This window comes from Triticum dicoccoides, chromosome 4B (assembly GCF_002162155.2).
Source record: "Triticum dicoccoides isolate Atlit2015 ecotype Zavitan chromosome 4B, WEW_v2.0, whole genome shotgun sequence".
In the NCBI taxonomy this organism is placed as follows: Eukaryota; Viridiplantae; Streptophyta; class Magnoliopsida; order Poales; family Poaceae; genus Triticum; species Triticum dicoccoides.
Genome location: NC_041387.1, coordinates 28,815,951 through 28,835,767, shown reverse-complemented (window position 1 = coordinate 28,835,767; position 19,817 = coordinate 28,815,951). Strand labels below are relative to the sequence as shown.

At 43.5% G+C, this 19,817-nt stretch overlaps 1 protein-coding gene across 1 annotated transcript; it reads left to right on the top strand.

Annotated features, from left to right (window-relative positions):
• The first annotated feature begins 11,812 nt into the window (after positions 1-11,812).
• On the top strand, positions 11,813-13,787 carry LOC119294778 (protein FAF-like, chloroplastic). Its single transcript, XM_037573042.1, has 2 exons — positions 11,813-11,941; positions 12,065-13,787. Exon 2 carries the CDS (start codon positions 12,118-12,120, stop codon positions 13,408-13,410), a length of 1,293 nt encoding a protein of 430 aa, XP_037428939.1. The 5' UTR covers positions 11,813-11,941; positions 12,065-12,117; the 3' UTR covers positions 13,411-13,787.
• The last annotated feature ends 6,030 nt before the right edge of the window (positions 13,788-19,817 follow it).

Sequence of the window (19,817 nt, the reverse complement as noted above, 5' to 3'; positions counted from 1 at the left end):
GAGTATCAATACTTCCCTGACTCCAAAAATTATGAGCTAAAATTCCCACTGTAATAAATTTATCAGAGCTCTTGCAAAAAAGATTCAATGTTATTCCATTCTCTGACTTTTCTAGGGAATTTTTGCAACAGCAGTAAACTTTCTGTTTTCAAACGGCAACATGTATACTAGCAAAATAAACATGGCAAAGGCTATCCTTGACTTTTTTATTGAAACTAAAGAGGCAAAACATTATTCTAACTAACATCAAGCAAACACTAACAAAAGAAAATGACGCTCCAAGCAAAACACATATCATGTGATAAATAAAAATATAGCTCCAAGTAAAGTTACCGATGAACGAAGACGAAAAAGGAGATGCCTTCCGGGGCATCCCCAAGCTTAGGCTCTTGGTTGTCCTTTAATATTACCTTGGGGTGCCTTGGGAATCCCCAAGCTTAGGCTCTTGCCACTCCTTATTCCGTAGTCCATCGAATCTTTACCCAAAACTTAAAAACTTCAACCACACAAAACTCAACACAAAACTCGTAAGCTCCGTTAGTATAAGAAAATAAAACCACCACTTAGGTACTGTAATGAACTCATTCTAAATTCATATTGGTGTAATATCTACTGTACTATAACTTATCTATGGTTCATACCACTTAATACTAGCCATAGATTCATCAAAATAAGCAAACAACACATAGAAAACAGAATCTGTCAAAAACAGAACAGTCTGTAGTAATCTTTATAAAACGTATACTTATGGAACCCCAAAAATTATGAAATAAATTTCTGGACCTGAGGAATTTGTCTATTAATCATATGCAAAAAGAATCAACCTAAAATCACTATCCAGTAAAAAATGGCAGCTAATCTCGTGAGCGCTAAAGTTTCTGTTTTTCACAGCAAGATCATATAAACTTCACCCAAGTCTTCCCAAAGGTTCTACTTGGCACTTTATTGAAACAAAAGCTATAAAACATGATTAATACAGTAGCATAATCATGTGTACACACAAAAACAGTAAGGATAAATATTGGGTTGTCTCCCAACAAGCGCTTTTCTTTAATGCCTTTTTAGCTAGGCATGATGACGACAATGATGCTCACATAAAAGATAATAATTGAAACATAACGGGAGCATCATGAAGCATATGACTAGCACATTTAAGCCTAACCCTCTTCCTATGCATAGGGATTTTGTGAGCAAACAACTTATGGGAACAATAATCAACTAGCATAGGAAGGTAAAACAAACATAGCTTCAAGATTTTCAACACATAGAGAGGAACCTTGACATTATTGCAATTCCTACAAGCATATATTCCTCCCTCATAATAATGTCCAGTAGCATCATGAATGAATTCAAAAATATAAGCAGCACCTAAAGCATTCTTTTCATGATCTACAAGCATAGAAAATTTACTACTCTCCACATAAGCAAAATTCTTCTCATTCAGAATAGTGGGAGTATCATAAGAGACTTGAACACTAAAAATTGTTTCCACATTAAAAGAGTAATGTTCAGAAATAGGGTAATCATAATCATGACAAGATTTGTAAATATAATCATCACTACTTTTTATAGCATGAGTTTCATCACAATAATCATCATAAATAGCAACTTCGTTCTCATCATAATCGATTGAAACCTCTCCCAAGATAGTGGAATCACTAAATAAAGTTGACACTCTTCCAAATCCACTTTAATATTCACCACAATAAGATTCAACATCCTCCAAAATAGTGGGATCACTACTTCCTAAAGTTGACACTCTTCCAAACCCACTTTCATTAATATATTCATCATAAGTAGGAGGCATGCTATCATCATAACAACTTTGCATATCAAAACTTGGGATGCTAAAAATATCATCTTCATTAAACATAGCATCCCCAAGCTTGGGACAAAAATTAATTTCAGCAAATATATTCTCAAATATTTCATCCTCATCAAACATAGCTTCCCCAAGCTTGGACCCTTTCATATCATAAGCATAATCACTCTCATCATTAAAAATATGGGTAGCACCAATAGTAAAACAATTATCATTATCACAATGATTAGTAGGAGCAACATCATTTGGGAGGGATACCTTTCTACCTTTGTTGCCCCTTCTTTTCCTTTTCTTCTTCACGTTATGTGTGGGTTCAACCTTCCTCTTTGAGCTCCTTATTGACGAGATTGGTTGAATAGAAAGCTCCTCCTCATTACCTGATTCATCATAACAAATAATAGGAGGATATTGGGAAGTCTCTTCCCTTTCATTAGTATTCTCATCATCTTCCATTTGCTTTCTTTTCTTTAGGTAATTGGCAATATAAGGATTTTCAATGCAATTCTCCACACAAAAAATATAAATCTCTTCTAGATCAATATCAAGGAATTTCTTATGGGAAAATTCTGGAAGGTCCTTAAGTAAACGTTTCAATTCTTCATAACCCAAAAGTAAACTAAGCTCATTGTAATGAGCAATGGAGATCAAATCATCACAATTTTTGGACACGATTCGATCATGAAACAATTTGCATAGGAGATGTAAATGACCACGTTCATTGCAAAGTTCAAAAGTACGGCAAAGGAATTTTAAATTTTCAGCACTCACATCTAACCTTTCTTGCAACCATTTAGTTTCTAAATGCTTATGCCTCTTGCAATAAATATCTTCTCTATTTGGTGTGTTATTGCAAACATGCACTCCACAAAAGTTGACATGCTCATAAGATATATTTTCATCATGACTAGAGCAATCATCATTAGTACTATGGATATTCAAAGAGTTTATACTAACAACATTGAAATCATGCTCATCATTCAAAGATTTAGTGTCAAACATTCTAATGCATTCTTCTTCTAGCACTTGAGCACAATTTTCCCTTCCATCATTCTCACGAAAGATATTAAAAAGACGAAGCGTATGAGACAAACTTAACTCCATTTTTTTGTAATTTTCTTTTATAAACAAAACTAGTGATAAAACAAGAAACAAAAGACTCGATTGCAAGATCTAAAGATATACCTTTAAGCACTCACCTCCCCGGCAACGGCGCCAGAAAAGAGCTTAGTTGACGGGGTGTGAGTGAGTGCCCTTTACCTAGCCTCCCCGGCAACGGCACCAGAAAAGAGCTTGATGTCTACTACACAACCTTCTTCTTGTAGACGTTGTTGGGCCTGCAAGTGCACAAGTTTGTAGGACAGTAGCAAATTTCCCTCAAGTGGATGACCTAAGGTTTATCAATCCGTAGGAGGCGTAGGATGAAGATGGTCTCTCTCAAACAACCCTGCAACCAAATAACAAAGAGTCTCTTGTGTCCCCAACACACCCAATACAATGGTAAATTGTATAGGTGCACTAGTTCGGCGAAGAGATGAAGATACAAGTGCAAAATAGACAGTAGATATAGGTTTTTGTAATCTGAAATAATAAAAAAAACAAGGTAGAAAGTGGTAAAAGTGAGCGTAAACGGTATTGCAATGATAGGAAACAAGGCCTAGGGTTCATACTTTCACTAGTGCAAGTTCTCTCAACAATAATAACATAGATAGATCATATAACAATCCCTCAACATGCAACAAAGAGTCACTTCAAAGCCACTAATAGCGGAGAACAAACATAGAGATTATGGTAGGGTACGAAACCACCTCAAAGTTATTCTTTCGGATCAATCTATAAAAGAGTTCGTACTAGAATAACACCTTAAGACACAAATCAACCAAAACCCTAATGTCACCTAGATACTCCATTGTCACCTCAAGTATCCATGGGCATGATCATACGATATGCATCACACAATCTCAGATTCATCCAACCAACACAAAGTACTTCAAAGAGTGCCCCAAAGTTTCTACCGGAGAGTCAAGAACGTGCAGGGGCGGAGCTGGAGCTCAAGTCACCCTGATGCACCCCTTTAACATGGCGTAAATTTTGTAAGCAACATTTAAGTAAAGGTATATTTTGTAACTTCTAGTATAGATTATCCGACATAATAATAAGATGGTGTATAAATTCAACAGTTACTAATTAAATTCTAACTATAAGGATGGAGGTAAGGCAAAATTACTTGGAAAAGATGTCTCTTGATTACCTTCGAACAGATTTGCTTCCTTGAGCATTGGTGACCTATCTCATCACTGAAGATTTCATCACCGAGGTGATTGTGAAAGTATATTCTTCAAATCAGGATGGTAAAGTTCTGTTAATTTCTTCTTCCTTGGATTATACTAAATCTAGTCTTCTTCCCAATTTACATCTTCCAGAGCATTTCAAAATAGTGATTTTCTTTTGAGAAAAACCCTGTCCATAGGATAGCTGCATTTGACAAACAAAAAATAAAAAGTCACATGTGTGACATGGAAAATTGTAAGTTGAAATCCTAAACGATGCACATGTTTTGCCAAAAACTCGTATATATGAACGGGGTTTGATTTATCTCGATTCAAGTTCATGCAAAAATGTCAAAAATTAATAACCATTGTTTGTAGAAGTACTTTGAAACATTGAAAAAGGCAAGGGCGCTACCAGGAAGAAATTAGGGTATGTTGTAACCTGTAGATGGCAACAGAGCAAAAAGAGTAGGAAGTGCTGGCGTAGCTGCAGCGATCAGGGGATCGGTCTAGCCTATGCATCTGGGCGTTGCGTCAACGTTACGGCGTTGGCGTCGTGCCGATCGCCAGCAGCTCCCGCAACTGCGATGCGCGGCGTGCTGAGTGGGTACTGCCGTCATTGGAGCGTCCATGGGGAACTAGGGATTGGGATTTGGGAACCTATATCGAACATGGGGAACAATCGATCGACCAACGCACGTATGGGCTGCGAACGCAAGATGCTGAGCCAAGTGGGCCTGTCCTGGGAGCGGGCGAGTAGATACGCGATCCTCGGCTGGAATTTCGTACCCTGATGCACCGGACACTGCCGTACCTGATGCACAGTCTTTCTTTAGATAGCACGTACGAGTAAAAATTAATTCGGACACTGATGCCTGTGCATCAGGGTAGGCCCATTGGGCTCCGCCCCTGAGAACGTGTGCCAACCCCGATGCATAGGTTCATGGGTGGAACCTGCAAGTTGGTCACCAAAACATACATCAAGAGGTACATGATATCCCATTGTCACCACAGATAAGCACGGCAAGACATACATCAAGTGTTCTCATAAAAGACTCAATCCGATAAGATAACTTCAAAGGGGAAACTCAATTCATCACAAGAGAGTAGAGGGGGAGAAACATCATAAGATCCAACTACAATAGCAAAGCTCGGGATACATCAAGATCGTGCCATAGAGGGAACACGAGAGAGAACACGAGAGAGAGATCAAAAACATAGCTACTGGTACATACCCTCAGCCCCGAGGGTGAACTACTCCCTCCTCGTCATGGAGAGCGCCGGGATGACTAAGATGGCCACCGGTGATGGGTTCCTCCTCCGGCAGGGTGCCGGAACGGGCTCCCGAGAGGTTTTTGGTGGCTACAGAGGCTTGCGGCGGCGGAACTTCCGATTTATCTTCTCCGTGGATGTTTTTAGGGTATGTGGGACTATATAGGCGAAAGAAGTCGGTCGGGAGGTGCTCGAGGGGCCCACGAGACAGGGGGCGCGTCCTACAAGGGGGGGGGGCGCCCTCCTATCTCGTGGAGTCCTCGAGTATCTTCTGACTTGAACTCCACGTCTCCAAGATGATATTCTTCCAAAAAATCACGTTGCCGAAGGTTTCATTCCGTTTGGACTCTGTTTGATATTCCTTTTCTTCGAAATACTGAAACAGGCAATAAAACAACAATATGGGTTGGGCCTCCGATTAATAGGTTAGTCCTAAAAGTAATATAAAAGTGTATAATAAAGCCCATAATCATTCAAAACAAGTAATATAATAGCATGGAACAATAAAAAATTATAGATACGTTGGAGACGTACCAAAGGTATATGATCCAATTTTCAACCTTTTCTCTATAAAGGGAAAAGATGTAGAATCTAATGGTAAAAGCTTATGATTGAAATACTACAAATGTTTCATAGTGGAGTACGAAGAACGTACGAAATAAGTGGAGTTACTAGTAGTATGTAGGACAAGTCAAAGCATATGTTGATTTGGTGTAGGTAATAAATTAATTGGGTACAAATTCCATAAACTTCATTTCTTGTTGGCAACCATTGGCTAGTGTAGTTGTGGCAGAGGTTAGGCTATCGCAAAAGATGGCTTGTAACGTAAACTACATGCACAAAGATATAATTTTTGAAGTTTTCTTAGAACACCACTATTTAGAAAATTTTAGTTTTAAATATTGTTTTGTGTTTGGAAACAATTATTAATAAAGTTTTATGAACCATTCTCTTGGGGATTTTTCTGAGTTCTAAAAAGTTTACTCCAATGCTCTCTCTTATTTTTTTCCTTTAAAGAGAAACACCTGCTCCATCTTTTTCTAACATGCCTGTTTCGTGTAGGTCATACACCTTTCTTTCTTGGAGAGCTTGCTTACTTTCATATGCAAGATTTTTGATGTGTGATCCATATGCAAGAACGTTATCTTGCTGTGATCTACAACATTCATATGTTGACTAGTTTCTTTTAGAATCATGTATAGTTTACCTTTGGAACTTCCAGAAAATAAATTCATGTAAACTCATGCTAGAACCAAAATTGATACGTAAGCTTATATTCAGTCGGTAAACTAGCAAAGTTATTGGTGCTTATAGACTCGTATGAATTAAGTGTTCTCACAACGACTATTTTATCTATGACCATGCAAAGTGAAAAAGTGAATACAGTTAAAAACACTACAATCACCAAACACCTATTGTTTCTCCAATACTCCATAAGGTTAGTATCCAAAGCTTTGGTACTTCATATAACATGTTAAAAGATAGTAGTTTTTTATAATACATTTTCTTTTCTTAATACATGCATCCAAGTGGAGGTTAAATTTATTTAGGGTTTAGAAGGCCACTTGAACCAAATCCAATTAGGCCATTTTATCATAAAACTATGGCTAGATCACAGTTTTATAGATTACACCAGTAATGGAGATATTTTGGAGATTCGATCCCAATCTTGAAAATAGATTTGCAGATAGAGCACGAACATCGCTAGTCCACACTTGATGTCACACAATGTTCAATGATGACGAGGTGGTGATCATCCCTAAAAACTTTGGTCTTCCAGATTTCTGAACACTTAGAAGGATGGTCGTGGTTGCAGTTGATGTACCTGGAGGGAGGCCATAGAGTTGACATCCTATAGAGCCTCAACGAAGGTGATGTTGGCTGGTCCTCCTGGTAGCACAATTAGCAAATGTGTGTGGGGAGGCGAATAAGAGTTGCACCACAAAATCATGCCACAACAGGTGCATGCACAAGAGAGGAATGTGTTGGTGGTGAAGTAAGTGTGCTGCAAAGACAAGCTAACTATGGTAAAGGGAGAGAAATTGCTTGTAGTGGACTAGCCAAAGTTCTCCCAAATAATGGGGGCGAAAGTATTATCGTGGTTTGGAAGCTCACACAAGACAGTAATGAACATACCATGAGAAGAAAAGGAGACAAAAAGAAATGCATGTGCCACAAGTTGGGGACATTAGGAACGTGAAAGCACAAGTGCTCCCTGGGTAATTTTGGCAATTAATGTCAACATATCTCTTGTTGGACTAATATTTCTACCTAGTATATTTCAGATAAGTTCAACATTGGAGTGGCATGGACATGGATTGGACATGGATAAGAGGATGTGAAACGCCTTCAAGATGCTAAGGACAAACTTTGGCAAAAGCTCAAGACTCTACATTTTCATTTCAGTGATCCAAGATCACATTGAGTCCATAGGGAAGCCAATACTATTAAAAGAAGATGAGGTGTTGCTTAATGGCTTGCTTGCTCAAAGTGCTTAGTGATATGCTCCAAAGCCCTCAACCACTTTCTCATATCCAAATATGTCCTAATCCTAAAAGTCAAACTTGGCCCCACCGATTTGATCTATCGGGCGCCACCGAGTTCATTTGACATAGCCACTACCAAACCCTAATTAGTTCGGTCTCACCGATGGGATCTCGGTCTCACCGAGATGGGCTTGCAAACTTCCTGTTACCAATTGCAACAATTTCAGTCTCACTGAGATTGTGCAATCGGTCCCACCGAGTTTGCTTGACCAATACTTAGTTTGCTTAATACCAAAATTGGTCTCACCGAGTCTGAGTAATCGGTCAAACCGAGTTGAGGTTTTACCCTAACCCCTGCAATCGGTCCCACCGAGTTGACCTTGTCGGTCCCACTGAAAACTCTAACACTCACATTTTGACCTGAATCGGTCTGACCGAGTTTTACCATTCGGTCCCACCAAGTTTGGGAATTTGTGTGTAACAGCTAGATTTTGTGTGGAGGATATATATACCCCTCCACCCATTCTTCATTTGTGAGGAGAGCCATCAGAACGTGCCTACACTTCCAGCATTGATTTTCTGAGAGAGAACCACCTACTCATGTGTTGAGACCAAGATATTCCATTCCAACCACAAGATTCTTGATCTCTAGCCTTCCCAAGTTGCTTTCCACTCAAATCATCTTTCCACCATAGCAAAATCTGTGAGAGAGAGTTGACCGTTGGGGATGTTGGGGAACGTGGTAATTTCAAAAAAAAATCTACGATCACGCAAGATCTATCTAGGAGATGCATAGCAACGAGAGGGGAGAGTGTGTCCACGTACCCTCGTAGACCGAAAGCGGAAGCGTTTAGTTAGCGCAGTTGATGTAGTCAAACGACTTCACGATCCAACCGATCCAAGCACCGAACCTACGGTACCTCCGCGTTCAACACACGTTCAACTCGATGATGGTACCTCCACCTATCGGAACCACGCCAAAAATCTTCGTGTCTCCAATTGTGTTTGCACACTCCAATCCCATCCCTTACTTTCTTGCAAGTTGCATGCTTTACTTTCCGCTGCTCATATGTTCTTTGCATGCTTGCTTGAATTGTATTGTGAATGTTTGAAATTGTGCTAATTTCCAACCTCAACTTGAAAAACTTAAAAACTGCCATCTTTGCTTGTTGAGGGTCTAATCACACCCCTTCTAGACACCTCTTCTCGATCCTTTTAGAAAGCAACAAGAGCGACATTAACGTGGTGTTGCATAATGTCATATCAACATGAATGATAGTGGAGAGGCGTGGTTTCAGCCTTGCAGGAGCACATAAAGAGTGGCAAATGCCAAAGATACAAGGGTGCATGAGCACGAGCTATACATAGTAGATGTCTGAGGGTTCTGGACGATGATAGGGGGGTGTCCAACTGTTATCGATGATGGCTATAATCTTGGCTCAAAGACCGGTAAAGAGGGTGTGGAAGATTATCCATATGAGCTATTAGTTAGAAGGATGGCTGCCAAAGTAGTTAGCTTGGATGTATGGCTGGTAAGTTTAGTTTGACATCAATTGTCTTCAATCCGTCCATTTTCTAGCGAAACAAAACGAGTAAAGGTATGAGCCATAGAGGCTAAATTTTGGATATCTAAAAAGAAACTCTTCCATCAAGGGCACACGTGGAAGTTTAGTGAGGAAGAATGAATCATAGACAACCAAGAACACGACCAACTACTTAATTTGCTTTGAAATTCATCTACGCATGTAGACCATGCAATTTCGTTTAGGGTTTCATATTCCAATTGTTATTCTAGCTTCCAGTATTTTTCACCCATTTACTTTTTGATTGTGACTTTGGGGTAAATTTTACTATATTTCATCTATCTTGTTAAATTCCACACTTAGTTCTGACCACATGACATATTTTACCCTATTTTATTATTTACTACCAAACTCGACGCTTGTTAAGATTGCATGGTAGCTAACGGGGCAACCCAACCATGTATGTGCATTGGGGGGGGGGCAAAATTGTCACGGGTCTCTCCCAATTCATCAAATTGCACCGAATTATGTGAAAATATATGGCAAATAGGTGTAGTTTGCCATGACACAGTGCTCCCATGCCATGTAGGATATTGCCCGATGCCTCTAGTGAATACATTTCATATTATCTCAAGTCGATTGTCATGTCATCTTAACATGTGGGATTCATTTTTTGGTTCGAGAAAAAAAAATCAATTTTTTTTAAAAAAGTCACAAGTTCATAGCTACAAGGTAAATATGGCCTAATTTTTGTAATATGGGCAAAATTCTAACCCCCCCCTCTATTCTTTTTCTAAGGTGTATTATTTTATAAGTCATTTTTTCTATCTTTGACCAAGTTTATGGAAAAAAAATCATACTAGTTGAATATAACTAGATCCATAATTAAATTTATTTTTATTTTTAATTAGTATTGTTGCTTTTGATAGTTTTTTTCTTTAAATTAGGTCAATGTTATTTTTAATAAAAAAAACTTTATATAAAGTAATGGAGGGAGTCTAATTTTTGTCTTAAGTTATACACCCTCAAAGTTAGCACGTGAGCAATAAAGTTTCAAGGTGACCTGTACTTCTTTGTAGTACAGAGAGTACTAAAAAACAAGAGTATTACATGCACACAACTTTGAGTTTTGTACGGGTTTCTCCGCTAATTTGTTTTTGGTACATTTCAAATAAGAATTATTAATAAATTGAGTAACAAAACATTGAGAAGACACATGCACCATCCGACAAATCTATGAGCCTAGGAATGGCATCTCCATTCCACTTAATGAGCAAGAAGGGTGACATAATAGAAGATGTGTACAAACATATAAATATCATTCATGCCGATGAAAGACACGTATGAAAAGAACCAAAAGGAGATATAATTTTATTTCATCCATTCTTTCTCCACTCTAGTAAGGACTTGTAGTGAATGTGGGTGATTGTCATTTCAAACCCAACAATGACGAAAGAAAATTCTGTTCTTGTATGGAGATGCAAACAAATTGGAATCTCGCCATGTCATATTTACCTAAAGCACTATGTAAGAACAAGAGAAAGTTTTATGATAAAGAAAACACAATTGGGGCATTGAGAATATTCCAACTCCAACGGAGCACATATTAAACAGTTCATTTTCTCATCATGGAAAAGTTTATATTCTACCCCTATAGGCTACATGTTTTACTTTCCAACCAATTAACCATCTGCCTGGTGATCGAATAAGCAGTTGATGGAAAAAAAATCTTCCGTTTCAAACCATGCAAAGCAACAAGGAATTCTAGTATGCAAATGCATTGTGTGCATCATAATGATGCAGATGCCGGGGTTTATCCTTCTTTTAGAAAAATGTTATAAACCAAGAGAATTCTAGCGGCGTTTTCAAAATATCATTCCTAGACTTCTTATTATAAAAATCATTGTATTATTAATGCATCATTCTTGTACTAAAATGCAGTAGAAAAACAACAGCCAAAATTTGTGTATCATGGATAGGTAGTCTTTTTTCTAGACCTTGGTAATTTTTACTTTGAGATGACTAGTACATCAGTATTCAAAAAGGGGAATATGAAATAGAAAAGTGTGTGGTGGTAGTAGCTAACATCTATTGCTCTGTCGTATTTTGAGAGCACACTGAAACAAAACATGGTGTGGTGGTGCTTTTTATTTTGGCTGTTGCTTCCTTCCCATAGAATCGACGGATCCTCTTTCAAATTCAGGCGACTGACGTGCACCTAAACTGCAATAAGAAATAACAAAATGAATTTTAGCAAAAGAGAATGCCAAAGTGTAACTTGCGAAAAAGGTGAAGGAAAACAAAGCATGGTGGCGGAGGCAAGTAGTGCGGGAGCATGGCCCCCCTCTCCTTTGGCCTTGGACGGCCAATGCCACCCATTCTCCTCCCCTTTCCCCCGCCTACAAATAGCCCTCGGAGCTCAGCAAACCAAATCATACATGCCAGCAACAGAGCAGCTTCTGTCTTGTGTCAAAAACAAGAAGACCAGCCAGTGATCGCCTCCCGAAACAACACCTCCCAACTCTCAGAAAACAAGTTTTTTCTACGCCTTCTCTATTGACGTTCCTTGAGGTAAGAAAGCTGCCACAGCGCCTGCTCTTCTGGCCCTTGCATGTTTTTTTTAAGTCGAGAAATGCATGCACCGCAAGCCGTTCATCTCTTGCTCACCTCTTTTCTGATCTTGCTTCTCCACAGGGAGCAGCCTTTCGCTACCGCCGCCACTTCACGTCTTCCCACGCAAGGCCAAGATGTCGGTGGCCGTGTGCCGTGGCCCGGCCGTGCCGGCGTTCGAGACCCCCGCCTGGCTGCGCCCGGCTGAGCCGTACAAGCCGGCCGCGGCGGTGGCCGACGACCGGCCTGCGCAGGTCGACATATGGAATGCCATCCAGGCCGACGTGGTCGAGAGCAAGGTGGCCGCCGCCGCCAAGAAGCCGTACGTCAGCCCGCGCGTGCGCCGCTCGATGAGCCAGAAGAGCCTCGAGATCTGCACCGAGAGCCTCGGCTGCGAGACCGGCTCCGGCGACTTCACCGCGTCTCTCGACGCCGTCGACATGGACTGCTTCTTTGGTGGCTCGCCGATGCCGACGGCGCCCGTCGAGGCAGAGGAGTCCTTCTGGGAGAGCAGTGCCGCGCGAGAAAGCTGCTACCCGGGAGACGGGCTCGTGGCGGTGAACTACCACTCCTCGGGCGGGAGACGGTCGCCGCGCCGCTCGTTCCCGCCGCCGCTGCCGTCCATGTCGAGCCGCGACGGGCCGTGTTTGAAGATGTGCTCGCGCCGCCAGGACGGCCGCCTCGTCGTCGAGGCGGTGGTGGTGAGGCCGCGCGGGTACCTCCAGGCGAACCGCCAGGGCGGCCGCCTCCGCCTCTCCTTCATCGAGTGCTCTGCTCGTGGCCAGAGCGCGGCGGGCAAGAGCACCGCGCCGGCCGAGGCGTCCTTCTTCCCGGTGGTGGAGGACAAGTGCGAGCCAGAGCAAGAGGTGGCCATGCAGGTGGAGGAGGAGGCCGAGGAAGACGAGGAGGAGGTGGAGGTGGTGGACAGAGGAACCATGGTGGAGGTGAAGGTCAGCTCGCAGCCGCAGGCGCCCGCCGCCGCCAAGGTGCACCGGTCGACGCTCGTGATCAACAAGTTCGTCGGCAGCACGCCCTTCACCTTCACCTCCGAGGAAGCGCGGTGCCACGCCGACGCGCCGCACCCCGAGCCGTCCGCGCGCGACGAAACCCCAGCGCTGCGCCGGGTGCCCTCCTCCACGACGACGCTCGCGGCCGCGGTCGCGGTGGCGTCGACCGAGACCGGCGCGCCGCGCACCCCCGTCGACGGCGACGACAGCGACGACGAGGAGGAGGACGACGAGTGCGGCGGACAGCACCACCCGTCGTCGGCCTCGGCCCTGGCCGCCGCCGACAGGAAGCCGCAGCAGCTCCTCCTGTTCACGTCGCGGAGGGGCGACAAGCACGACCTGCTGCAGAGCGTGCGCCGGTGCCGGCAGCTGCGGCAGAAGCCGCTCTTCATCCTGGAGCAGTACTGCATTGCCACCTCCTAATCAATCGCACGTGCGCTCGCCCGACGAAACATGTCCAGCATTTGCATTTGCACTTGCACTGCTGCTAATGCGATAGTTGGGTTGCTGGGCTTAAACTAATCCCAGATAGTTAGCCTAGCCAATGGGATGGATAATAACAACCTTAATCCGTGGCCACAGTGGCTGCTGGCTGCATGCATGCCGGGCTTTTTGTGACACATGCCGCCCATGTGTCGCTCATTTTCCCCCGATCGATCGATCGATCGGTCGGGTCGCCGTTTGGTCCCGGTGCATGCAGTGCCTCCGGCCGGCGTGACCGTACTACTTCACTGCACTCGTGATGTATTTCCAGTGTGATTTGAGTAATTATTCAATGAATTAACAGATTGTTGGCTGTATAACGGATTCTACCATCGGCTTGCCATTTTCATACATACGCTGCGCATCATGTGCAATGATGGGGTCGTGCCGCCGGCTTCCGTTTCCGTTTTATCCGTGAGAAGATCGTGACGGCGTGCGTGCGTGCCGAATAATCGACGTGCTTTCAGGCAGAGCGAGACATAGGGGATGCGCGAACTAGTATAGTTCGGCCTGCCACTTCGGGCAGCCCTACAGCGATCGATCGTGCGGCACGGATAGATGCACATGACGTTGATTTTGCCGCCTACCTCATGCATTACTCGATGCGTGCACATTTCCCCCCAAAATGCAGACCTATTATTGTAAAAGTTCACCAATAATACGAAACATCGTAAGCTGGAATAATAAAAATTACATCGATGTCTCGTCTCTAGACCGCCGATCGACTAGTACCGCCGTCAGAACGAGCTTGCGCACAGGTCGGCAAGTCGCTACACCAATCGAGTGTCTAGTTGCTGCCGACTGCCGACGTTCATGCCAACAAGAATGCAAGTCTAATTTACCCTTGGAAATTAAATCTATTATTCCCACCGTAAAAAATATAAAAGCGTTTAAATCACTATATAGTACTAAATAACAAAAGTAGTGAAAATTCATTATATATTTGTTTGTTCGATGATGAATTTTCATGACGAGAGCACATAGCAGATATATTTGTTTGACCCTTCTGCGCCCTAGTTTGATTAATTTTAGGATCTGGCCCTTTTTCCTACCGCCGAGGTTGATGGCGGTAGGAAATTTATCCACGTCAGCGCAGCTAAACGCTTGTCGCCTCTGCCGTCAACCCTACCACCGAGGCTCCCGACGGTAGGTTGTTATACCCTACCGCCATCGACCTCGGCGATAGGGTTCAAACAGTTATAAGCCACGTGGGGCGGTAGGGTATAACAACCTTCCGCCATCGTGTCTGGCGGTAGGCTCTTCATCCACGTTAGCAACGACCTACAACCGTCTATCTCCGTCGTCACCCCTAGCGTCATGGGCCTCGGCGGTAGGCAGTTATATCCTACCGCCATCGACCCGGCGATAGAAAAAGGGTCAGATCTAGCCCAACTTTCACAAAAAGGTCAAAACACTAATTTGGCCGCCACAGACGAGAGAATGCAATGATGGAGAAATACGCATCTTGCTCAACGAAAAGACATGGAATGGACCTCATATACGTACTGAATTATTCGAGTGGACAAGGTGCCAATTACCCAATGTCCAACTTGTACAAATTAGATGACTGAAGACGTCGTCTTCACGTGATATGTTAGTGAATTTCCGTCAGCTGTTTCATTGGCAACTTGCGGCGCCAGCTCTGCAAACTGCAACCAGGCTCAGGCCGTGACGGCCGCCGGCCGTTTTAGAGGATATGAGGCTGAACCAATCAAAGGGCCAACCAGGCGGAGCATGGAGGCCGGTAGCCCTGCACCGAAGCACCATATCCGTTGAACAAATTGCAGGGAACATACACGCTTGTCTTTAAGGAGGTACTGTACTAGTAGTGTATGTTCATTGAACATACAGAGATACAACCATTTGGTCAGCGCCCTCGACCGACTGAATCATGCATGTACCTTACACGTTTGACCAAGTATGCCTAAGATCCACTAAAAAGGTTAAATATGGAACGTATCAGAATTTGGATGTAAAAAAGTGGTGCAAATGGTCAAAACTCTTAAATATGCTGATCCGTGTCTACTAATGAGACAAGATCCCAAACAGAAATGAACTATAAAAACGACAGTTAATAAAATATGAACGCCCCAATGGATTTTGCTTACTACTCTCATCATTCCAGTGAACAAGACATGAACGCATTTGGAGGTATAACTTTGACAATCACTTTATTAACCAACAGACCACAAGTTATGTGGCTTCAAAATTATATCACCGGAAACTTTTTCCGAATATGAATTCAGTGGTAATAACTTTGGTCGCACGTGCATAACTCACATTTGGTTGGTTAAAATTGATGATCAAAGTTAAATTCTAAAATATGCCCGCACCTTATTCGCTGTAATGTCTTTCTTTTTTCCTCTGAGAGTTTTTTATTATTTTGAAATGACCTCTGAGAGATATTCATTGTACCAATGTTGTTCCACCTGATGTCATCGGTCCGTGCACCACCTGTGAACTTTACCTTTCTTTCATTTTTGACGTGATACCTACCTGTGCGCTTCACCGGTCTAGGAATGTTGTTCCTTCGACACCCAGCGGACGGCTCGTACTGGACGCACGTATACGGCTATGCTCCTCTGCCTTCACATCACATCTCTGTCTCCATGGACAAGATTACAAGAAGCTTTCGATCTGACAAAAGGCGAAAAACGCAGCGCACCGCCCACGAACCAAATCATTCCGAGCGATCACCAACAAAAGATGTAAAGGGAAAGATGGGCGGAAAAGATCGACGGAGGAGCGCGTACAGCGGTACAGTCGTACATGGCAGATCATAGGTCGTACGCGGGAGATCTGCATGGGGCGTAGCGAGAACCGATGCGCATCCGGCCGAAACGACGTCGACCGATGCGAATACAGCTAGTGGTGGCGCCGCCTTGTACCACCACGGGCGTGAGTTGTCGCAATGCCGCTGCTCCACGCCGGCGGCGATCCCTTGCCACTTTCCCGTTGCTGCAATGTTCGGCTGCGCTTTTCTAGCTTTGCCCGCCCGGCCGGTTCGTGCCGCATGCATGCAGCGGTTAATAATGCATGTGTGAATGGAGTAGCTTTTGCTGGAGCACATGGAATGGAAGTGGTGGGCTGGTTATGCATGTGCCAAGGTCAATGGTGGCCCCTCTTTCGCTCCGGAAAAAAATAACATGGCAATGTCAACGTGTGCAGTTCCTATTGGGCGGTGCGGGCCTTTTGGTGTTCCAGGTGATTAAAAAGAACGCACGCACGGACGGTGTCTTCTTTTCTATGTCCTCCTTCGCCCACTCCACATATCTTTTCCATTTCTGTGAAACGAGCCGAACTGAAACGGCTCCTCTGACTCTTCTACATGGCATCTTAAGTTAGGTTCGACATGGCCGGCTTTCCCTACGAATTTGTATGTGCATAGGCTGATGGTCTATGAAGACATGCAGCTAGGGTGTTCCTTTTTCTAATTTATTATATGAGTATAATTAAGAAATTTCTCGCGAGGCTACAGAATAGGGTGCTGTTCTACTGCATGGCGAATATATTATCCATATAAGACGGTTGAGTTGGAACTGAAATGAAGTCCATGAATGTATGGACGTTATCGATCGACGCATGCACAGAGACAGAATCCATTGCGGACGATCGAATCAAGTAATCTGATGTCATAGGTACGTTAGGGACTAGTTAATTGCCGCCCAGTATGATTACTCACACTCAGACCCACACCAACCTAAGCTAAGCTAGCCGATGGTCCATAGGCATGCATGGCTGACCATATTCGTCAGCTTAAATTAGTGCTTAAATATGTTTTTGCACGAAAGTGCACGCCACTCATGATCACGAGGTCAAAGTTTATTCTCCACACGTACTGTATAGCAGTATGAGGAGTTGAGTGGAGAGTGTTCTTCACCTGTGGTCTCAGATAGGCAGATGCATTGCATATTAGTTTGTCTACTAGTACTAATACTCTATGCCTCTATGGACGGCCTACATCATATATACACTACTCTACTACAATGTGTGATAAAAAAGTGTACACTATGGCTCTATGAGACAATGAGACAGATATCTATGCCATGCATTCAAAAAGCTCTTGTGGAAGTCAACTGCATAAACAAAGTGAGTGTGAAAGAGACGCGTGGCTAATGGACGCAATTGCGTAAGAATTAAGGTACGTACTCCCTAGCTTGCTCTTATCTGCTCGCTTAGGGAGACGATTATCCTAAAGGAAAGAAAACAAGCAACGAACTTGCCCGGCTTGATTAGAGTGATGATGTTGACCTACTCGTGATTGTAAAGTAGTGTTAGACTAGCTAATGACGTCGTAGAGAATTTCAAAGGCCTCACTCCCATTGGTTATGCGGCAACATATGATATGAAATAATGTAGCGAGGGGAAAGGCAAGGGCACTATGTAGCCTAGCAGCGACAAGAGCTCGAGATTGTTTACACGGAAAAATTAACGCAATAATCGTGGTGCATCACGACGTGGAAAAGAAGAACCCAATACTTTTCTCTCACCTTGCCAAAGTTCGCTTTAGCTTTGCCATTAGTATGCTGCCTGCACCTTACTATTTATTCCAAGAAAAAAAAATATTCCGGAAGTTAATATGAGTGTTTTCACAATGTTTTATTTATGCATTTCAGGTATGTGCCTGCTTATACGAATACTACAATATAGTGCTCCGTTTGGAAGTTGCATGGAGTCACCTTTGCTTTGCCAGCTGATTATATATAACAATATAAGTAGAAAAGGAAATAGACTTGTCAAAATGTTGAGAAAAAATGAAGTATGTACGTACGCGACGCGGTCGTCTGCTTTGCGGTTATGTTTTCTTTACCAAAAGAAGAATCAGCAGCAAATTCTACTGATGTCGTCAATGCCTTTCCATGGCGATGTTCGGCACTCCCGTCGGCTCCTACAGCCGATTCCCCCGACGGAGATGCGGTCTTATCTCAGACCTGACGAAGAAAACATTCTCCCCCTTCATCTTTTGTATTTCACTTTGGTCTTTTGTCCGCGACATAAATAAAATTATGGAGGCTCACGTCGTTGCACTTGCACGGCTCACATTAGGCACCGGAAAAAACACCCCGCATCATCCAGTTTCTTTGCTGGCTACTATTAGTAGTCTAGAACGAGAAAAGCAAACGGTTATTCCTCCCTCCACTAGCCAGCATGTGAAATGGACAGCACGAAGGATTCTCCGCATCGCCCTCGGCCAAAGGCGCTCTAGTGAAGGGGAAAGGCGCGCTCCTACATGGCCGATTCTTCTACCCGCGCACTTTTGCTGCCCGCCATGCATCGCACTCCCTGAAATCGTTCGTGCGGATTGGTGATGGTTTCGACTTGTTGTTTTGGCTGTCATGAAATAGGATCGTCCGGCTCTGTGGTTAAGGAGCGGGAGGGAGCAAGAAAGCGAAATGGATGCCAAGTTGGACTGTTGGAGAGCGGTTGTGTCGTTTGTATGGCTCCATGTAAGGCAGCACCTTACATGGATCAGCGTGGAATAACAACAGCACAGAATGTGGTCGGCACTCGGCACAGAGAAGGGGTTAATTCTCGTCTACTAGGAAACATATTTAGCTCCATGTTGGAGCTTTAACCCAGTGGGCAGTGGTCTCCATGTAGGAACCTGGTAGCGCACATTGGAATTTCCTTTACGAACGGAACGGGCATATTCCGGGTCCGGCACCGGGGGCGAGCAGCAAAACTGTGAGTGACAGGGATAAGCTTCACTCCCTAGTGATGGAGAAGTTCACTGAAATGCTTATCACAGGACCACCAGGGACAAGAAGCCTTTGTGCTACCCACAAAAAAAAAAGAAAAAAAAAACTTTGTGCTATAACAGGGAGCGAATCCACCCAGCACCCACGTTTGTTAACTTTGCACGCGTTCCACACGGCCCACTTTTGTATAGACTGATGCTCGCTCTCTAATTGCCAAACGATGAATGAAGCCTCCTTTTTCTTGGTGATGATGCGGATTGGGCCGTGTTACCTGAACCCCGGTCCAACGCCGCAGTTGCGCGAGGCGAGTGAGCGACAAGTTCTAAGTTACACACGACAAACTTACAGCATAACCCCAATAAGTTGTCGAGCTCAAGTGAGCAAGGCAGCGTGCATTTCGACAAGTTGAGTCGGTCTTAACACGAAACATAATCCAAGAAATTCCACTTCTCCACAAAGGAACCACGACCTGATACATCTGAGGTGACTGATAGTCAAAGGGGGGGAAAATGGGATCTAGCTATCAATTAGCAAGGGCAACGACGATACAGGATAATTCCTACATGATCTAATCAGCAAACAGAAATACGAGAAGCCATAGACCAGAATCGAATTGTCCTCTCCTCTGGAACCAATGGAAGTAGTGGC

What these genes read in the sequence shown, in the direction of transcription:
- LOC119294778 (XM_037573042.1), top strand. Translation starts at nt 12,118, where the DNA reads ATGTCGGTGGCCGTGTGCCGTGGCCCGGCCGTGCCGGCGTTCGAGACC.